This window comes from Capricornis sumatraensis, chromosome 4 (assembly GCF_032405125.1).
Source record: "Capricornis sumatraensis isolate serow.1 chromosome 4, serow.2, whole genome shotgun sequence".
Classification (NCBI taxonomy): Eukaryota; Metazoa; Chordata; class Mammalia; order Artiodactyla; family Bovidae; genus Capricornis; species Capricornis sumatraensis.
The window spans coordinates 108,973,496-108,995,179 of NC_091072.1; the positions used below are offsets into that span (position 1 = coordinate 108,973,496).

The following is a 21,684-nucleotide window of genomic DNA, read 5'->3' on the forward strand; positions in this document are numbered from 1 at the left end:
CTAGATATTTTTGCTCCATAATTATGGATAACATTTGTAATGTATTTGCTGCATGTCTTGTCTATAGCCCAGGATGGCAGCCTCTCAGATAGCTCTGAGGAACTGTTCCAAAGAGTTAAGGGAGGAGCCAGGATATAGAGGAGCATTTACTAGGGGCAAGGGAAGAATATGTAGTTAACATCAACAGATTATTGCTAATCACAAAAAAGCAGATATCTCAAGTTAATGATTTTAGCCCTTTTCTGTGTATGGAAAGATGGAAGAGTCTGAGCTTCCTGAAATCCTTCCTTCATATACATCTTAGCTATTTCGGGCCAGGATCCTATTTGTCTCCACTCTCTCAGGGTGCACCATGGATAGCAGCTGCAGTGGCTGATGGCTTTGTGGCCACAATATTCTTTGTTTACTGCAATGGCAGAGACATTCTTTGTCCACCTCAGCTACTGGGCTGCTAAAGAAATACTTAAAGACCAAGTCACTGATTTGTAGGCTCAGAGAGTAGCTCTAGGATTTCTTGACAAAACTACAGAGTAACAGGAGGCATCTGTGTAACCAAGCAGGACCCTATGGGACCTTCCCAGGACAGATTCCTGCCCCCATGTCCTCACACTGCCTCTTGTTTATAGAAAAGCTGTAGACTCCCAGGCCTCCCTGAGTTACAAAAGTCTGGCCCAACAATTAATGATTGAAAAGATGTTGAATACATAGTGACAAAACTAGCAGTTGGGCCAGAAGAACTGGTAACAATTTAAACAGTAAATCAGCCATATAGCAGTCACAGAACCTTTAGTTCCTTCCGGAAGTACCAAGATAACAGTCTCTGATGTGCATTTTCCCAATTGCTTTACAGATGCTAAAACCTCCACCAAATGGAAGAAGCTAATTAACTGATGCCCCCAGAACCACTGGAGCCTGAGGACTGATAATGTTTACCCCTGTAACACTGCCTGGTTACCTCACTATAAACCTATCAGACAATTGTGCCCAAGTTAATCACATAGTTGGTAACTCCCCTTCCTCACCTTGCCTTTAAAAATGCTTCCCTAAAACCCATCAGGGAGTCTGAGTTTTTGATAATCAGCTGCCCCAGACTAATAATAAAAGCTGTAGTTTCTTTCATCACAACCCAGAGTCAGTAAATCGGCATTCCTGTGTATGGGCAAGTGGACCCAAGTTTGGTTTGATATCACCTATTGTCAGTCAAGATCTCTCATGGTTCTTGGTACTTGGAATGATTTAGGGACACTAAGATTCCTATTGAATTTTGTTTTAAAAAAAGAGAGAGAGAGAGTAAGGGCAATGTAGTTTAAACACTTAGATTTTGTTGAATCCAGAAAGATCCTAAAGAAATGGGGAATGTAGTTGGGCTCCTGCACGATATTTTTTTCTGTGGGTCTGGAAGTTGTTAAACACCTCTCAGGACTATACCCTGAAAGCAGTGATAGACATCACAAATGTTTCTGAAGAGCCTGTTGTATTCTGTATGTGTGTGTTAGTCGCTCAGTTGTGTCCAACTCTTTGCAATCCCATGGACTGTAGCCCACCGGGCAACTCTGTCCATGGAATTCTTCAGGCAAGAATACTGGAGTTGGCTGCCATTCCCTTCTTCAGGGCATCTTCCTGACCCAGAGATGGAACCCGGGTCTCCTGCATTGCAGGCTAATTCTTTTCCATCTAAGCCACCAGGGAAGCCCCACTGTATTGCATCATAGCTAACGAATGGAAGCTAGGGAGAAATTTTATACTTGTATAAGAATGCCAGGGTTCTCAATGCTGGACCTCTTATTCTGCATAGTTGACTCCAGCTGTCAGCATAAAACAAACAAAATACACCACATGAAAGAGTTTTCCATGACCAACTGAAGGGACATAGCATGAAACCTAACTTCTCTGTCCCCAGCGGCCTGGCATCCACTAGTCATGGACACCCCCTGTGTGCCCACAAGCTCTTGTGTCCTACACCACGTCCCTTTCGCCTTAGCCCTTCTAAGCTCCGCTTGGGGTTGTAACACTCACAGGAGCCTTCAGAGGCAGCCAGCAGTGCACCACTGCAGAGCCTCTCAGCATGAACCCACTTTGTTTCAGGCTCTTTTGTGTAACTTAGTTTACTCCAGTTCTCTTTGTTTACAAAATGAGGCTGTCACAGTATAAGGATTATTTTGAGTATTGAAACAGAAAACGTATGTAAAACAGGCAGCCCAGTACCAAGCCTGTACTGAGCATTTGGCAAATGTTAGCTTTTTGCCATTTCTAGCTGGAGCCTTGCTAACTTAGCCTCCACCACTGCGGATGTGTGGGAAATGTGTTTCTGGTTGAGTTAATGTTGCTGCCCTGGAGAGGTACGGGTCAGTGACTATGAGAGGAGCAGTCATCTATGGTGACTGAAATCCTCATGCCAGGTTCTTCAAACCCCTTCTGGGTTTTGGAGTTGTTTAACTACAGATCAGAGCTCACAGACTCAAAATGCCTGAAGATCTCATCAGGTAAAGTACATAAGTCAATCAACCAGGCATTCATATATGAACCAGCTTGAAATATTCCTCATATCCACTAAGAAATATGTTCTCTGACATCCCCCTCCAAACAAGAACTCCCTTCACACCTTTCTATCTTCTCTTTTGCACATTTGATAAAGACTTAAATGCAGATAGATTTTTCTACCATAAGAAAGTAACCATGCAGATATAGCGAAGAGGCCTCAATACAGAAATTAATTGTGAATTAGAGCAGTGGCTATAAACTGAAGTTCCTGTCACCACAGGGAATGTGAGCCCTGAGTCACTAGTCTTTTAAGTTTCAAAAGAAGCCAGAATCTGGAATTTTACTTGACTTCTCATCATCATCATTAAATGCTAAATTAACTTCCCCCTTGTGGCTCAGCTGGTAAAGAATCCACCTGCAATGTGGGAGACCTGGGTTCAATCCCTAGGTTGGGAAGATCCCCTGGAGAAGGGAAAGGCTACCCACTCCAGTATTCTGGCCTGGAGAATTCCATGGGCTGTATAGTCCATGTGGTAGCAGAGAGTCGGACATGACTGAGCAAGCTTCACTTCACTTCACTTTTTTCAAGGCATTATAAGGATCAGCAACAACCAAAAAGACTTAAGACTGAGTTTGGCCTGGGGCAATCAGTTTGTCACTTTTGAGCAAAACAAACTGTATCCTGTTCATTTCTGGGGTGATGACTAAACACTCTCAAATACAATGACCAGAGTGGAAAGAAGGCAACACTACCCCAGGGGCACCTCGCCCTGAATGACATCACTGGAGCCCAGGCAGTTTGTCACCAACACTTGTTGTGCCATTAAGGCCCTTCCCCAGCACCAGTTGAAGCAGCCTCACTGAGTGGCTGGATCAGGGCAAACATTCCATAAACTCAAGGACAAGGTGGCTGCTGAGAGGCTCAGCATCCTCTGGAATCAAACACTTCTCCCATGGAGCTCAGGGAACTAGGCCCGACCCCTGCCCTGAACTTTTATTCTCCCTGGACACTCCCATTCAACAGCTCTTTAAACTAAACCAAACATTCACACTACCTTGCAAAGCCCTTTCTGGCAGACAACTTAAGAGAATCTACAATCAATCAGTGGACCTGTGCAATTGGAAAGCCAGTTTCCTGAATCATCTTTCCACAGAGGGAGAAGGCAGAGCTGATGAGGAACCTTGTGGCCAAATTTTCCTAGTGATCCCAGTGGAACCACCTCTACCATCATCACCCCAATATTTAGGGTCAACATTTATTCAGCACTTACCCTGTGCCAGACACTATTCTAAACGCTGTCCTTGCATCATCTCCTCTAATCTTCCCAACAACCAGATGAGGTAGGTGGTATAATTATTTCCATTTTGAGATTAAGAAAGAGGCACAATTGGTTAAATGTCAGTACAGGTTCTCCTGTGAGTAAGTGGAGAATCCCGTCTCAAATGCAGGTGCTGGGACAAGAAATTTAGAATCTCAACCATTTGGGTGCCTGCCCCTGGGCGGAAGGCAGGGGAGAGTACACACACTTTCCTGCTATCCTGGAAAAGTAAATGAAGTCCGAGGACCTGGAATAAGGGGATTTATTTCAAGGAGGGGGAGCTGAGACTTGAAAAACGTACCCTCCCCCAGGATAAGTTTAAAAATCTTTCCCCTTGACTTGGAATCAAATATGTTAAAGCAGAAATCACCTCAGTGAACACTAGCCGAAAATAACTCCGTTTACTTCAGAAGCCTCTCTTTTCCTTCAAGCTCATGAAAGTTAAGTCCCAAGATTTTTTTCCCCTCCTTTACAGAGCACCTCTCCCGGAAACGGGAGGGCAGCAGAAGTGATGGATGTGAACGGGGAGAGATTTCGACGTGGCGGTTAGTCCGCCCCCAGGAAAACTCCTCCAGGAGTCTGAAAAGTCCCCCTCTCCCCCTCATCACCTCTCCCCGTGACCCCTCACCCTGTACCTCGTAGGTGCTGGTAATGCCCAGTTTGTAGAACACGGGGAGGAAGACCTCCGCACTGAGGACCACCACGAGGAAGTAGGTGATGGCAAAGATGCCGAATATGGCTCCAAAACGGTAGACCTCCGACGGGGTGCCCAGGACGGTGACGGCCGACATGAAGCTTGCGGTGAGGGACAACGCCACGGGCACGGCGGTCATCCTGCGGCCGCCCATCAAGAAGTCCTTGGAAGTCTGCTGGCCGCCGCCCGCGAAGGCGTAGTAGATGCCGATGACGGCCGAGACGAGCAGCATCCCAGCGAACACTACGTAGTCCCACACCACGAAGGCGCCGATGTCCCTCGGTGCGCCCATGGCCGCGCGGTCGCCGGGGTCTTGCGCGCAAACTGGCGGCCCCGCGGCGCGCAGCCCGAGCCGGAGCTTTTCTGCGTGCCGGGCACTCACTTATTCCCCAGTCGCACGCAGCGGGTGTGGCGCCCTGCGGGGATGAGAGGCGTCTGGCAGGTGTCTGTCCGTCCGCCCCCCAGCGCCCAGCTCGGCCTCTGCGCCCACCGCAGCCAGCAGAGCCCTCCGAAACGAGATTTCGGGGACACCCCACCCACGCGGCGCTGAGCTCTCACTGGGCTCCAGACCGAGGTGGCTCGCCCGGCGCCGCGGATACCCGGGCAGGTGAGAACTGGAGCTTCCAGCCGCCTCTGGAGAACCTTCAAGGAGCGCTCAGCGAAATTTTTATCAAGTGGCACCCGAGGGGACGCACTATTTAAATGAGCAGGTGACCGATCGCGGAGTGTGGGTCGAAGGGTAATTGTCACGCCTTTAAGCTTTCCGGTTCAACAGACCGGGTCCTTACGGGAAGGTACAGCTGGAGTTTTTAGACTGACTTATTTGATAAATTGATGGGTGATTTCTGTGACAGTGTGCAGTGAGCTGAGGTCCCAGTTCTTAGACAGGTAAGCAGCTATAAAGGAGAGGAACGAATCTGTGCTATTGGTTGCCTGTGTTTTTATTCAATGAACAATTTTCATCCCTAGCAGTTTTTCCTAGTAATAATAGTTGCTATAATATATATGTGTGTGTGTACATGTTATGCTCAGTTGCTCAGTGGTGTCTGACTCTTTGCAGTTCCATGGACTATAGCAGGACAGACTCCTCTGTCCATGGAATTTTCCAGGCAAGAAGACTGGAGTGGGTTGCCAATTCCTACTCCAGGGGATCTTCTTGAACCAGGAATTGAACTCACATTTCTTGTGTCTCCTGCACTGGCAGGTGGATTAATAATACCTACAATTTAATGAGTCTTACAGTGTGACATGTAACATGCTTGGCACTTTGTACATTAACTAGTGTAATTCTTACCATTACCCTTCATATAGAAATCATCTCCACTTATCAAATAAGGAAACTGGCTAAAACACTTGCCCAAGAAAATGGTGGAGATTAAGATTTTTAATCCAGGTCTGATACAGAATTTGTTCTCTTAATCACAATACTATACCTTGTAGAGTTCAAATATAGACACTTGTTAAATGTAGGCACAATTATATACACTTACATGAAGACACTTGAAAGCATGTGGAAGACAAGATCATTTTCAGTATTAGCACTCAGTATTTTAAGTGGCTTGTCTTGAAATATTACTAACAACATGAGTCATGCTTGTAAAGCAATGTGATTCCTAAATTCTTCTTCTAAAATAGGCCCTCTAGCCAAATATGCCCTGGCATAGGTCTATTTCAAGCCATCCTTGTTTGTTTTCTTAAATGCTTATAATTTACCTGTTGACTCTTGGTAGACAATCCACAGAATGCATTTAGACCAGCCTGGCATGTGAAGAAAGCTATGTCACTTCTTTTGTAAACTGGCATTATTTGCATAAGGCTACTCTGGTGGCTCAGTGGTAAAGAATCTGCCTGCCAGTGCAGGAGACTCAGGTTCAATCCCTGGGTCAGGAAGATCCCCTGGAGAAGAAAGTGGCAACCCACTCCAGTATTCTTGCCTTAGAAATCCCACGGGCAGAGGAGCCTGGAAGGCTACAGTCCTTGGGGTGGCAAAGCAATCAGATGTGACTTAGTGACTAAACAACAACATTCATTTGCATAACACTCTTGAAAGGAAATAAAGAAGGAAATAGATAAATCCAAGTAATTCCATTATTTAAACAACTATATGGTTTGAAATTAATTCCTGTATGAAATTTACTATATTTCAGAGACAGCATTTTTCTTCTGCTGTCACTGCCTGGTGCTCAAACTCTCAGCATAAAATTGCATCATAAAAGTTATAGCATCCACTGAATCTGGGGTTCTTCCATCTCTATACAAACTACAGTGCTTTACTTCACTGTGCAATGCCTGTGTACTCTACTCCATTTGTGTCCTGTCAAAGGATTAAGTGAGATTATATGTTCTCTGGAGGTGTTGGCCCCTGACTGTATAGAGAAAGGGATTTTGGTGGAAAACACTCAGACAACAGAGGATGGGCTGCCCAGTTCTCTGAAGGGGATGGATGTTATGACATTGAACCCACCATAGTAGTAGTTGTAAGTGGAAAAAGAGGTCTTCCCACTTACTATTTTTTTTAATTGGAGGCTAATTACTTTACAATATTGTGGTGGTGGTTTTTGTCATACAATGACATGAGTCAGCCATGGGTGTACATGTGTCCCCCATCCTGAACCCCCCTCCCACCTCCCTCTCCATCCCATCCCTCAGGGTTGTCCCAGTGCACCAGCTTTGAATGCCCTGTTTCATGCGTTGAACTTGGACTGGTGATCTATTTCACATATGCTAATATACATGTTTCAATGCTATTCTCTCAAATCATCCCACCCTCACCTTCTCCCACAGAGTCCAAAAGTCTGTTCTTTATATCTGTGTCTCTTTTGCTGTCTCACATATAGGGTCATCATTACCATCTTTCCTAATTCCATATATATGTGTTAGTATACTGCATTGGTGTTTTTCTTTCTGACTTATTTCATTCTGTATAAGAGGTTCCAGTTTCATCCATCTTGTTAGAACTGATTCAAATGTATTCTTTTTAATAGCTGAGTAATATTCCATTGTATATATGTACCACAGCTTTCTTATCCATTCTTACGCCAATGGACATCTAGGTTGCTTCCATGTCCTAGCTATTGTAAACAGTGTTGCGATGAACATTGGGGTACATGTGTCTCTTTCATTTCTGGTTTCCTCAGTGTGTATGCCCAGCAATGGGATTGCTGAGTCGTATGGCAGTTCTAGTTCCAATTTTTTAAGGAATCTCCACACTGTTCTCCATAGTGGCTGAACTAGTTTGCACTCCTACCAACAGTGTAAAAGGGTTCCCTTTTCTCTGCACCCTCTCCAGCATTTATTGTTTGTAGACTTTTTGATAGCAGCCATTCTGACTGGCGTGAGATGGTACCTCATTGTGGTTTTGATATGCATTTCTCTGATAATGAGAGATGTTGAACATCTTTCATGTGTTTGTTAGCCATCTATATGTCTTCTTTGGAGAAATATCTGTTTAGTTCTTTGGCCCATTTTTTGATTGGGTTGTTTATTTTTCTGGAATTGAGCTGCATGCGCTGCTTGTAAATTTTTGAGATTAATTCTTTGTCAGTTGCTTCATTTGCTATTATTTTCTCCCATTCTGAAGGCTGTCTTTTCATCTTGCTTATAGTTTCCTTCATTGTGCAAAAGCTTGTAAGCTTAATTAGGCCCCATTTGTTTATTTTTGCTATTATTTCCATTACTCTGGGAGGTAGGTCATAGGGGACCTGCTGTGGTTTATGTCAGATATTGTTTTGCATATGTTTTCCTCTAGGAACTTTATAGTTTCTGGTCTTACATTTAGATCTTTAATCCATTTTGAGTTTATTTTTGTGTAGGTGTTAGAAAGTGTTCTAGTTTCATTCTTTTACAAGTGGTTGACCAGTTTTCCCAGCACCACTTGTTAAAGAGATTGTCTTTTCTCCATTGTATATTCTTGCCTCCTTTGTCAAAGATAAGGTGTCCATAGGTGCATGGATTGATCTCTGGGCTCTCTCTTTTGTTCCATTGATCTATATTTCTGTCTTTGTGCCAGTATCATACTGTCTTGATGACTGTAGCTTTGTAGTATAGTCTGAAGTCAGGCAGGTTGATTCCTCCAGTTCCATTCTTCTTTCTCAGGATTGCTTTGGTTATTCAAGGTTTTTTGTATTTCCATACAAATTGTGAAATTATTCATTCTAGTTCTGTGAAAAATACCATTGGTAGCTTGATAGGGATTACAATGAATCTATAATGGGCCACAATGTATGTTTTTTGTTCAGTTAAAAGCGACCTCCTAGTAATTCATCCTACATTATCTGCCCCTTGATCAGCTCTCAGGCATCTTTTGCTGCCACTTCTTTCCCCTTTTACTCTGTTCCCAGCCACATTACCTTCTCAGCGCTCCTGGAATAGGCCATGCCTGTTTCTGCCTCAGAGCCTTCGCTTGTGTTGCGTCCTCTGCCTTGGACGCTCTTCCTCCAGATATCATCATGACTCTGACCTTCACTTCATTCAGGTGTCTGCTCAGATGTTGTCTCCTCCAAAAGCCTTCTCTGACCACTCCATCTATCATTCTCTACTCTCTTACTTTGGGTTTGTTTTGTTTTGCTTTTTTTCATACACAAAACAGCCTGACATAGTTCTTTGTTTATCTGGCTTATAGTCTGTCTCCTCCCACTAGAACAGAAGCACCATCATGGCAGGGAATTTCTTTGTTCACCATTATACTCCCTGAGTGTAGAACCTGATACATAATAGTTATTTTTAAAAATATTTGTTGGGATTTCCCTGGTGATCCAGTGGTTAAGACTCCATGTTCCCAATGCAGGGGACCAAGATTTGATCCCTGGTCAGGGAACTAGATCTCACATACTGCAACTAAGACCTGGTACAGACAAATCAATTAATTAATTTAAAAATGAATTAAAAATTAAAAAATATTTGTTGAACTTGTGAATAGACAAAGGAAGGAATTATTAGGAAATACTTGCAAATAAATTGGCTCAGTCTTGGTTTCTAATGCTGCAAATTTCATTTTTTTCTGTGTTTCATAGGCATTTTGAAGGAAAAAAATGAGAGAAACTACAGTAGGAACTACTTGTTATTTTAAAGCTGCCTTTAGAGCTGACGCAGTTTAATTTATCATTATGTTCTCTTTACTCGTTGTATCAGTTAATACTGCATTTGGCTGAGAATGACAGGAACCAAAATAACAATGCTTTAAACAAGATAAATATCTCCTTTCACATTTAAAGATGTTCACAGACAAGTAGCAAGAATTGGGATCAGTTGGAGAGGGGTGAGTCTACATGAAATGATTTGGGATCCAAACTCCTCTCCTACAGTTCTACCATACTCAGATTTAGTTTCCATTTCATCGAGAAGAAGGAAAGGACTGCTTAGGTACATCCACATCTTTCAAGGACATTTCTCATCAATTTTAAGTGACAGTTTCATTTATATCCCATTGAATAGAACTTAGTCACATGGTCACATCTAATTGCCAGGGAGACTGGGAAATGAAGTTTTCACACCAAGGGGCCATGTGCCAAACTAAATTTGGGGGTCCTGCTTCTAAAGAAGAGGAGAAGAATAGACACTGGGAGATCACCAGCAGTCTCTGCCACATCTAACTTAAGCACCAAAACAGACTTCTTTCTCAGATGCCAGTTTCCCAGGAAGTTTTACTATTTCCCCATGGGTTATCCTTAGCTGACAAAGTTAGACATCCTCAGGTTTAAAAACACAAATCAACTGCGCCAATGACTGGTTCCCAGTTTACCCTTCTCTACGTAAAGTTGTCAGTCTCTGGTTTTTCCTTTTGTTTTGACAAACAGCTGTTCTCTCCTCAAGAACCCACTCAGAAGACCCATAACACTAGGGCCACATAGAAGCAGCGAAGTGGCTGAGTCAGAACGGGAGACACAGAAGAACACTGTGGTGCCAGTTCACAGTGGGCTACCCTTCACTCATTTGCCTATAGCCCTTGGAGAAAGCATTTCTCCTGTGCATTTTGACATGCGATTGGCTGCTTTAAAAATCAGTGTACATTGATTTTAGGAACACAGTACATAGGACGGAGTAAAGTCAAAGTTCATTAAAATTAGGTACAGGCACTATCCTAATTGTTTTGGGACTACATTCTTTTAAGGAAGAGTCATGGCTGGAGTAGGAAACATTTCCCGTGATACAGAAAATTTTGCAGTGACATCTGCTGTAATGGGAATATATCTGTGTCAGATGCTTGGTGAAGGAAGGACAAGATTTCAAGCTCATGGAAGTTCTTAATACAAGGCTAGGATAAAGATTGGTTTGGGAACAAATGATATTTAAAATTGTTAATAAGTCAGAAGTTAAGAAAGTTACATGGGCTACCATCAAGGTTAAAACATCACTGACTTGACCTAAAAGTTATTTTAGTTTATAAACCAGATCTCTTACTAAATAAGATAAATGATATTAGCTATAAGATACAAGTTCTCACTTCTTTTGTTTATCTCCAGAACTTTCCTACTGAGTTCACTTTTACCCCCTAATTAGTGTATTTATAAACATGTAAAAACATATAATAAGCTTATTTATGCAGTGCCTTATAAATGCATAATTATTCATTTTAGAAGTATATTTAAACTTAATATTTTGTGAAAAATAGCAACTTAACCCACAATAGGTATATATTACACCTTTTCCCCAGTCCTATTTATGATGTGTTTTTAAAATTTGGCAAAATAACTTTTTTCCCAGAAAAGTAAATGGTGGCCCTGTAAATTGGTGGCCTGCTACATCTGAACGTCCTAGATACAGATATTGAGGAGAGGGTCAACAGAGCCAAACAGGTTCCCTTTGGGTGAAATAATATTTGCTATTTGCTTACTCACCTCACAGTGCTGGGAAATGTTATTTACCACTTATTCTGAAACAAGGAAATAAGAAATTCACATTGAAAATTACAGCTTTGCATGACTAGCTGCTTCATATCTTTTTGTCTTCTGTAGAAACACAGGAGTTTTTCTGAATGGCCTTTTAAATTTTTTTTAAGGAGAGTGGCTAGGGAGGTCACTGAGAACAGACTGACACTTACTGGTAATTATACTCAAGTGGAAAAAGAACCCTAGAATGTGCTGACATGTGCCACAGCTCATAAGAGGATCAGAGCTGCTCAAAGAGCTCAAACTTTCACAAGAAGACCACTATCCCCACTCATCTTGGCACATCCCCGTCCCAAGTTTTCTCTCCCCTATGTGGTTCCTTTTCTGTATAAATACCCTCACCCCACCTCCTCCTAGTGAGATGGGTGATAAAGAGTCTCACCTGTCATTAAATGGGGACTGAATTGTCAACATTTTTCATGAATGTTTTACTACTATTTGCCCACTCTCTCCTGGCCTGGAGCTCTTTCCGCATGTTTGCACTGCATTTTTGGCCTTCATACTGACATGGTATTGTGGTTTAATCAAGGCTGTTTTAACCAAGGCTGTTGATGCAGGATAATCTCATGGATTCCGTACGTCCCAAAGCAGGAACGGGAAAGCCACTCTACACACCTGCTTCATTTCCCCCTCTCTCCGGTTGGGTTTTCTCTGAATTGCCACAGGTATGTGATCAGAAATGTTGAAGCCTATGCTTATATGCCCTTAATTCACTAACTAGCAGAGACCAATTAGCACCTTTGAACTTTAATTCTAAATCCCATGCAGAGGAAGTCTTATTGGTGCAACTTGGGTCCCATGTCTCTGGACCATTAATCCTATCAGCAGTGACCAGAAGGGCAGGGTTCCCCCCGTGGCTGCACAGATTCACCCTGAAAGTGGGGAAGGGGACTAGTTTCCCATGTGGAAGGGTGGAGAGCTGGCAAGATGCTCTGAAAGGGACCTCCTCTACCAAACATCTGTGCCATTCTGTTATCCCCTGTGAGAGTGAAATAAACTCCTTGGAAAAAAGGAATGGGCTTGCTCATCATCATGAATCCCCAGAATCCAGCACTGTCTGTTGCCTTAAAAAAATGCTAAACATGCTATGGTATTGACCTACTTTACCATGCCTATTGGCGTCAAGAATTTCCTAAGATTTTTTTTTAAATTTTACTTTATTTTACTTTACAATACTGTATTTGTTTTGCCATACATCAACATGAATCCGCCACGGGTGTACACGTGTTTCCAATCCTGAACCCCCCTCCCACCTCCCTCCCCATACCATCTCTCTGGGTCATCCCAGTGCACCAGCCCCAAGCATCCACTATCCTGCATCGAACCTAGACTGGCGATTCATTTCTTATATGATATTATACATGTTTCAATACCATTCTCCCAAATCATCCCATCCTCTCCCCCTCCCACAGAGTCCAAAAGACTATTCTATACATCTTTGTCTCTTTTGCTGTCTTGCATACAGGGTTATTGTTACCATCTTTCTAAATTCCATATATATGTGTTAGTATACTGTATTGGTGTTTTTCTTTCTGGCTTAGTTCACTCTGTATAATTGGCTCCAGTTTCATCCACCTCATTAGAACTGATTCAAATGTATTCTTTTTAATGGCTAATATTCCATTGTGTATATGTACCACAGCTTTCTTATCCATTCATCTGCTGATGGACATCTAGGTTGCTTCCATGTCCTGGCTATTATAAACAGTGCTGCGATGAACACTGGGGTACACGTGTCTCTTTCAATTCTGTTTTCCTTGGCGTGTATGCCCAGCAGTGGAATTGCTGGGTCATAAGGCAGTTCTATTTCCAGTTTTTTAAGGAATCTCCACACTGTTCTCCATAGTGGCTGTACTAGTTTGCATTCCCACCAACAGTGTAAGAGTGTTCCCTTTTCTCCACACCCTCTCCAGCATTTATTGCTTGTAGACTTTTGGATCGCAGCCATTCTGACTGATGTGAAATGGTACCTCATTGTGGTTTTGATTTGCATTTCTTTGATAATGAGTGATGTTGAGCATCTTTTCATGTGTTTGTTAGCCATCTGTATGTCTTCTTTGGAGAAATGTCTAGTTCTTTGGCCCACTTTTTGATTGGAAGTGAATTTTGGAAATCTGAGAGTGATCTCATTGGATCTTGAATCTAGACTTACGCTTTCTTATCAGGAAAAAAGTCTCTTTCCTCTAATTTTTGAGAGGAAATTTAGAGAAAAATATACTCCAGTTCTAATACCCTGCTGCTGCTGCTGCTGCTAAGTCACTTTAGTTGTGTCCGACTCTATGCGACCCCATAGACAGCAGCCCACCAGGCTCCCCCGCCCCTAGGATTCTCCAGACAAGAACACTGGAGTGGGTTGCCATTTCCTTCTCCAATGCATGAAAGTGAAAAGTGAAAGTGAACTCGCTCAGTTGTGTCCGACTCTTCGCGACTGCAGCCTACAGGCTCCTCTGTCCATGGGGTTTTCCAGGCAAGAGTACTGGAGTGGGTTGCCATTGCCTTATCCATCTAATACCCTACTGTCTGCTTATTCTTTACCTTGAAATCACAATCACGGTTGCTATGGAGTCCTGAAATATCCTTGTAACATGGCAAAGGAAGATAAGAGTATAAGAATTCCTACGAGCACTTTCTTAATGACCTTTCAACTAGGAACACTGAGTACAGTTAGAAATTTAAGGCAGTACAAGAGTCAGTGCTATCAACTGAAAAAAATGCCCAATCTAGAAGTTGAGGATTATGTTTTACTTGGCGGACACACTGAGGAATTAAGCTCGGGAGACAACCTCTCAGATAGCTCTGAGGGATTGTTCTGAAGAGGTAAGGGAGGAACCAGGATATATAGGAGTCTTGGCAACAAAAACCAGGTAGCTGGAACCTCAAAAGATTACTGTTACTTAAAGAAAAAACAGATATCTCAAGTTAATGAATTTAGTGCTTTTTTTGGAGGGAAGATGAAAGAGTCTGGGCTCACTGAAATCATTCCTTTGATATGCACCTTAACTGTCTAGGACCAGTATCCTGTTTTCTCTGTCCTGAATCCACTCAGGGTACACAGCTGGAGGTGGCTGCAGTGGCTGACAGCAATAGCATCCTTTGTCTACTGAAATGGCCAGTGACAGTCCTCGGCCCACAGAGTCACCACAAGGGCTGAGTTGGGAGAAGTGTAGATGACTCAGTACTACCCTCACACATCTTCTTTTCTTTTCTCTTACCTGAGTCTCGCTCTGACCAACTCAATGTAATCAATTCTGCATTGAGTACTAGGTACTTTATTAAGCAATGGGTCAACAGCTCAATAAATTTAGCAGGAGGAGTTTTATCTGATGCCCTGGTGTGTTTCCTGTTAGGTAATGAAGGCTATGAAACTCCTCATGTTTCTCCTTTTAGCAGAACTGCTATAGCAGCTCAGTAAGGCCAACCTTCGTGCTATCACAGCCCACATCCGTAGCCGGGTTTTCTGGCACACACTTTTCCCTTCTTTCATTGCTTGACTTTTGTTTTTCTCCCCCTATTTCAATCTTTTTTGCCTATGTATCTTTTTTTTTCTTTTAAACTTTTTATTTTATATTGGAGTATAGCTGATTAACAATGTTGTGATAGTTTCAGGTAGACCGCAAAAGGACTTAGCCATACATATACATGTATCCATTCTCCCCCAAACTCCTTTCCCATCCAGGCTGCCACATAACATTTAGCAGAGTTCCCTGTGCTACACAGTAGGTCCTTGTTGATTATCTATTTTAAATACAGCAGTGTGTACATGTCAATCCCAGACTCCCTAACTATCTCTTCCTCCCATTCTTCCTCCTATGTATCCTTTATTGCAAACAATCTCAACTCCTCTTTTGGATATAGAAAGTTAAACACAAAGAAGGAATGATGTCCAGGAAAATATGTTGATTGCACATACTCCACTACTTCCTGGAACAGCACTAAAATGACATCAAAGGAATTAAAAAAGAGAGAGAAGGTGAGAAGACATGGCTGCCAATAAAAGGTTTAGTACAATTTTGGAAGAATGCAAGTGGTAATTGACTTGGGTTTCAGCTTTCTTCACCTGTTAAATACCTTAAGGGAAAGAAGCCAACAGAACAAAACCTATTGTAGCACAGTACCCCCCAGGAAGAGTCAGAAACCAGAAGTGCCGTATACTTATAAAATAAGTTGTTGTTCGGTTGCTGAGTTATCTCTGACTCGTTGCGACCCCACGGACTGCAGCAGACCAGGCTTCCCTGTTCGTCACTATCTCTTGGAGTTTGCTTAAACTCACTCCATGTCCACCTAATGGTAAGGGTAGGAGGTAAAATGAAAAGCCAGAAGGCTTTTCTGGGCAGCCAGGCAATTGCCTTTCTATTTTTCTTGCCAAAAATGAAAATCACCCTTTCTGAAAAGGTTAAACTACAGAAACTCTGGCTGAGGAACCCATCACTGCTAAGGCCTGGAGTGAGATATTTCCCTAGAATATAGAGGTTAGGACCCATTTGTCTACTGAATGAGGAGACCCTGCCCCAGCCTTTCAACACTCGGATCCCACTGTTACCAGATTTTTCTACTCTCTCAGGCAAGACTGGAGAGGATTCCTTTCTGAGGAAACCAACCAGCTCAAGAGAACACTGGGATCTAGGAGTTCTATACAAAGACAGGACCCTGAACATCCCTGGGGGTGCACTGGATAGGAATCTGCCTGCCAATGCAGGGGACACATGTTCGATCCCTGGTCAAGGAAGATCCTACATGCTGCAGAGCACCTAAGCCCATGTGCCACAACTACTGAGCCCTCGCTCTAGAGCTCACGAGCTGCAGCTCATGAAGCCCGTGCAGCTAGAACTTGTGCTCCACTACAAGAGAAGCCACCTCAATGAGAAGCCCTTGCACCAGAACGAAGAGTTGCCCCTACTTGCTGCAACTAGAGAAAGCCCACTTGCAGCTACAAAGACCCAGAGCAGCGAAAAACAATTAACTAATTAATTAAAGAAAAAGAACTCTCACCTGATCACCCTAAAGTGAGACCCTCTCCTCAACAAGCCCAGCCTTCACACAGTTTCCAATTAGCTTGCGGTGCCTCTCTGTTTAACTGAGTGGACCTCCAGGGATCACTCTCCACTTGGGAAAAACCTTTCATGCAAAAGACAGAAACCAGAAGAAATGGGGAAAGAAACATGAAGAAAAACAGTGTCACTGAAAAAAAACTAAGGAAAGTCTTAAAAACGAACGCACGCACAAAAAAACACTGGAGTTATTTCCTGAGAAAACAAGGAAAATTCCACATTTATGAAATGTGAAGAGTTTGCTGTTAAAATTTCACATTTAGGGAAGAATATGGAGGTTCTGGAAATTAAAGTAGAAGAACAGAAATGAACAATTTGTGGAAGAATTAGAAGATAAAGTTGAGGACAAAAATGCAGACAGATGCAAAAAAAAAGCTAAAAGAAAAGAAGTTTATAAGTTCAATTCTTGAAGTCTAAAACACAAACTATAGGAATTCAAGAGAAAGAATGGAGAGAACGAAACTTACAAAGGAAAATTTCTAAAAATCTTAAGAACATGATTCTTCAGGGTGAAAGTTCTCAACAAGTGTGTAGAAAGCTGCTGCTGCTACTGCTGCTAAGTCGCTTCAGTCGTGTCCGACTCTGTGTGACCCCATAGACGGCAGCCCACCAGGCTCCCCTGTCCCTGGGATTCTCCAGGTAAGAACATTGGAATGGGTTGCCATTTCCTTCTCCAATGCATGAAAGTGAGAGTGAAGTCACTTAGTCATGTTGGACTCTTCGCGACCCCATGGACTACAGCCTACCAGGCTCCTCTGTCCATGGGATTTTCCAGGCAAGAGGACTGGAATGGGTTGCCATTGCCTTCTCCAGTGTAGAAAGCTAGAGGGCAATAAAACAATGCCTTCACAGTTCTTTTAGGAAAAACTACAACTGAAAATTCTTTAGGAAATCATCAAACTATCATACCAAGTGTGAGAGGAGTATAAAGATGTTTTCAAATAGACAAGGCATCAAAAGTGCTGTTCCCACACCATCTCTCATGAAGCTTCTGGAGAATGTGCTCCATGAAAAAAGGGAGAAAATGCAGAAAGGTATGACAGGAAACAGCAAATCCACGAGTACAAATAAGCAGCTAGTTCAGATGGGAGCAGGTCAGAAGGCTCCATGTGGAACAACTTCAAGAAGCAACGATGGAGCATTGTCTTACAGATTTGACCTTCATGAGAAAGAAGTTTCAGTGATCCTTTCAAAAAGCATGGTGATGAGGACTTCCCTGATGGTTCAGAGGTTAAGAATTGACCTCGCAATACAGGGGATGTGGGTACAATCCCTGGTCAGGGAACTAAGATGCCACATGCTGCAGGGCAACTGAGCCCGAGTGCCAGTCACAACTACTGAGCCTGCACACTGCAACGAAAGATGCTGCTTAACACAAGGAAGATCTTGAGGGCTGGAACTAAGACCCAATGCAGCCAAATAAGTTTAAAAATATTTTTTAAGACTTACAAAGAATGGTGATAAAGTGATGCAAGTACAGGGAAAAGGAAGCATAATAGTTCCCACTGTATATGCTAGGTTTGCACAGTCACCAAACTGGCAAAAACTAAAGTCAAATAATACCAAGTGTTGGCAAGAATGTGTAGCACTGGGAACTTGCATATAACATTGGTAGAAGCACTTTGGCAAATGATGGGTAATATAAAGATGAAGATACCCATGCACTGGGACTCAGAATGTTTACTCCCTGCAGCTTGAAACTTGTGTATATGTGCACCAAGTTTTGTGTACAAGAATGTCCCAGAAATGAGACTTACTGCAAACTGGAAACAACCCAAAAGCACACGGTCAGAGACACAGATAAATATCTGGGGGCATACTCAGCCAATCCAGATGGTTGTGAACCGTGCCATGACTGAATTTTATTGGGTTGAGTAAAAGAAGCTAAACAGTAAAGAATACACACTTTTCACTCCACTTACATAAAAATTTCAAAACAGAGCAAATTAAACTGTGTTGTTTCACAATGCAGACATGGGTAGTAAAACAATAAAGAAAAAGAAGGAAGTTGTAATAATAAAAGGTGGTATAGTGTTACCTCTGGGGAGAGGTAGCTAGTTGTCACGAGGAAAGGATACCTGGAGGGCTTTTAGGGTGCTATCAATGTGTTATTTCTTGACTTGAGTACTGGTTAATGATTGTTCACTTTATAATTATTCGCTAAGCTCTATGCAAATATTTTACAATTTAAAAGAAAACTACTTTTCAAACAGCATGGCAGATTGAACGATATATTTACTTTTGGTTCCTTCCCAAACCTCACTAAACCCACTCCAGTATTCTTGCCTGGAGAATCCCCATGGACAGAGGAGTTCAGCAGGCTACAGTCCATGGGGTCGCATAGGGCCGGACATGAGAGAAAATAAGCACAAACCTCACTAAAATCAACTGTAGTGGAATAAAAACAGCATAAATCATAAAACAGAGAGTGAAAGAACTAGGATAAAATTTTGGAAGCTGGAAAGCAGATGCATTATGTAGAAACCTACTTAGAAAATGAGAGGAAGCTGAAATTCTAGCCAGTGGTAGAGAAGGCCCAGAAGTAGGTTTATTTGTACCTCAGAAGCCCCTAGAAGGATCAGGATTTGGAAGTAGCAATAGTTCTTAAAGAGGGAGAAGCTGATGAAGAGGGGTCCAGAAATGTATACATAAAGAAATTTTATCCCAATTCCTCAACCTCCCACCCCTAGCAAAGCTGAGCAACTGTCTCTCCACCATCCCAGCAGAAAACTGAAGTTTCACTCACAGAAGAGGTTAAACCAGAGAAACTGTGGACAGAGGCCCCTGGGGACAACTGAGACTGGGCTTCTACACTGAAGACTGAGAGACTGACGGAGTGTATTCATACTCGCGAAAAGAGACCACCACCACCGCGCTTCCTTCCCCCAGTCATCTCATTCCCAGACTTCCCCCAGAGTGTAAATCTCCACCAGTATGTCTCAATACATCATGCAATCACTGTGGACTTACTGCTCTCCAGACTCGCTGCACACTTGTTGCCCTGGGATCTCAGTTTATCATACTCCAAGAAATTTGCCAGTCTTTACCCTGTTGATCTCTTATTACTTGAATCTCAGGTTTCTTTCTTCATATATTCCCTTGTCTGGGCTGTGCATACCACCCAGAGGCTTCCTGAGAAAGAGTCCACAGGAAGTAATTCTTTCGAGATTTCACATGTCTGAAAAAGCCTTTCTTCTCCCTCATACTTGATGAATCAATGGATGGAGGCTTGGCAACTATCAGGCTTTTCCATGAGGTGTTCCACCTGGACGCCATCAGCTTCTACAACCCTGCCTCCCACACTGGGCTCCCTCACAACAGCCTTCTTGCCATTCTTTGAGCACATCCAGCAAGCTCTGCAAAAGGGCCTTTGCACTTACTGTTTCCTCTTCGGCATGGCCTTTTCCTAGATGGTCGCATGGCTCACTCTCTCATGTCATTCACAGCTGTGCTGGAAGGTCACCTCTGACCAGTTTGACCTTTCTTTCTCTGATTATTCTGTGTAAGATGTGACCCTCCTCACCCCATCTCTGCTCCTCATCATTCCCTATCCCCTTTTATCTGGAAATCACACACACACACACACACACACACACACGTTTACCCCCCTGCGACTGATCACTACCTGCCATTGTACTGGTTAGTCCCTGGAGAGAACCATGTTGCAGGGGTAGGTGGTATTTCAAGAAACAGACTTGTCCATGGTAATACTTCCCTGAATGCACCCAATCTTGTCTGATTTCTGAAGCTAAGCAGGGTCAGGCCTGGTTAGTACTTGGAGGGGAAGAAATAGACTCAATCAGTTTTATTTAATACCGCCATTTCTGCTATGAGTCATTCTTGACATTCAGGAGGATGGATTTGGATTTCTGGGATTTAGGAAGCTTCTGAGTGCATTCAGCACAAGCACCCATGTGTCATCCTTGCAGTTCTGAAAGTGATACAGGATGCCCTAAGTTTCTCCTTTTAAAGGACTCATGGAAGTATTCATCTCGTGCATCATTTCATCCATATTTTTAGTCTTCACTGCTCATCTTTCTTTTTTTTTTTTTTTTTGCAGTAAACATATAATTACATACACTCTGGGTATCACAGATGTGTGTGTGTGTGTGTGTATGTGTGTGTGTGTGTTTACTCAGTCATGTCTGACTCTTTGTGACCCCATGGACTGTAGCCGGCCAGGCTTCTCTGTCCATGGGATTTTCCAGGCAAGAATACTGGAATGGGTTGCCATTTCCTCCTCCTGGGGAATCTTCCTGACCCAGGGATAGAAACCACATCTCCTGCCTCTCCTGCATTGGCAGGCAGATTCTTTACCACTGCACCACCTGGGAAGCCCATCACAGATGTAAGTCCTATGATAATTATTTACTTATGAGATAACTGTGTCTGTTTTGATGGGTTTGATATTGTTTTTAACAAAGGGGACACTCAAGAAAAAATGTTTTGCTTACTGAAATTAATGTTAGTTACATTTTCAGCCTATGAAAATTCACTCCACAAGGACCCTTTTCCAGGAACAAATTATCATCATTAGTTGGGGAATATCGTACATTACTTATTTATATGTTCTATGTCCATCCCACTAGGGTGTTAGTTCTGTGGGGCAGGGACATTGTTTTATATAGAACAGTACCTGGTACACGTAGACATTTAATAAAGAAATATGAATGGACATATGAATTACTGAAATTGTAAAAAATGTCTTTTGTTTCAAAAAATCTGAAACACATATGGTAATGATTATGGTAATATTAAAAATATGAAAATAAAAATATGTAGGAAAAAGGTATACAAAAACAATAATAGCTATTGGAAAGTTATAATTATGGGCAGTTGGGGGAAGGGGCTAAAATTTCCCAGTTTTCTAAACTGCTTCATTGTTTTATTTTTTAAAAAAGATGGGGCTGGGTATCTCTGTTGAAAGCACACTGAACCAGAAGTACAGAGATCTAGACTCCAATAGTACTGACTACACTGTGTGATTTTAAGTAAGTCACTGAGTTTCTCTGTGCCCCTGTTTCTTCTTTGGGAAATGGACACTCAGAATTTCTCAGTTCCAAAATTCTGACTCTCCTTTCTGTCAACATTAGTCACTTCCACTCCTTCACTCTGTCCTGAGGGTGTCCTTCACTCTGGACCTGAAGGTTAAAAAGCTCTAGAAAGTCAGTGTGGTGTGTGTGTGCACATGTGTAAGCACGTGTGCACGTTCAGTCATGTCCAACTTTTGGGACCCCATAGACTGTACCCCACCA

At 42.7% G+C, this 21,684-nt stretch overlaps 1 protein-coding gene across 1 annotated transcript in view; it reads right to left on the reverse strand.

Annotated features, from left to right (window-relative positions):
• Positions 1 to 4,786, reverse strand: part of SLC5A8 (solute carrier family 5 member 8) — a 67,758-nt gene extending 62,972 nt beyond the window's left edge. The window contains exon 1 of the mRNA XM_068971323.1: positions 4,436 to 4,786. Coding sequence (XP_068827424.1) covers positions 4,436 to 4,786 — 351 coding nt within the window. The remainder of the gene's footprint in view (positions 1 to 4,435) is intronic.
• Positions 4,787 to 21,684: the final 16,898 nt, after the last annotated feature.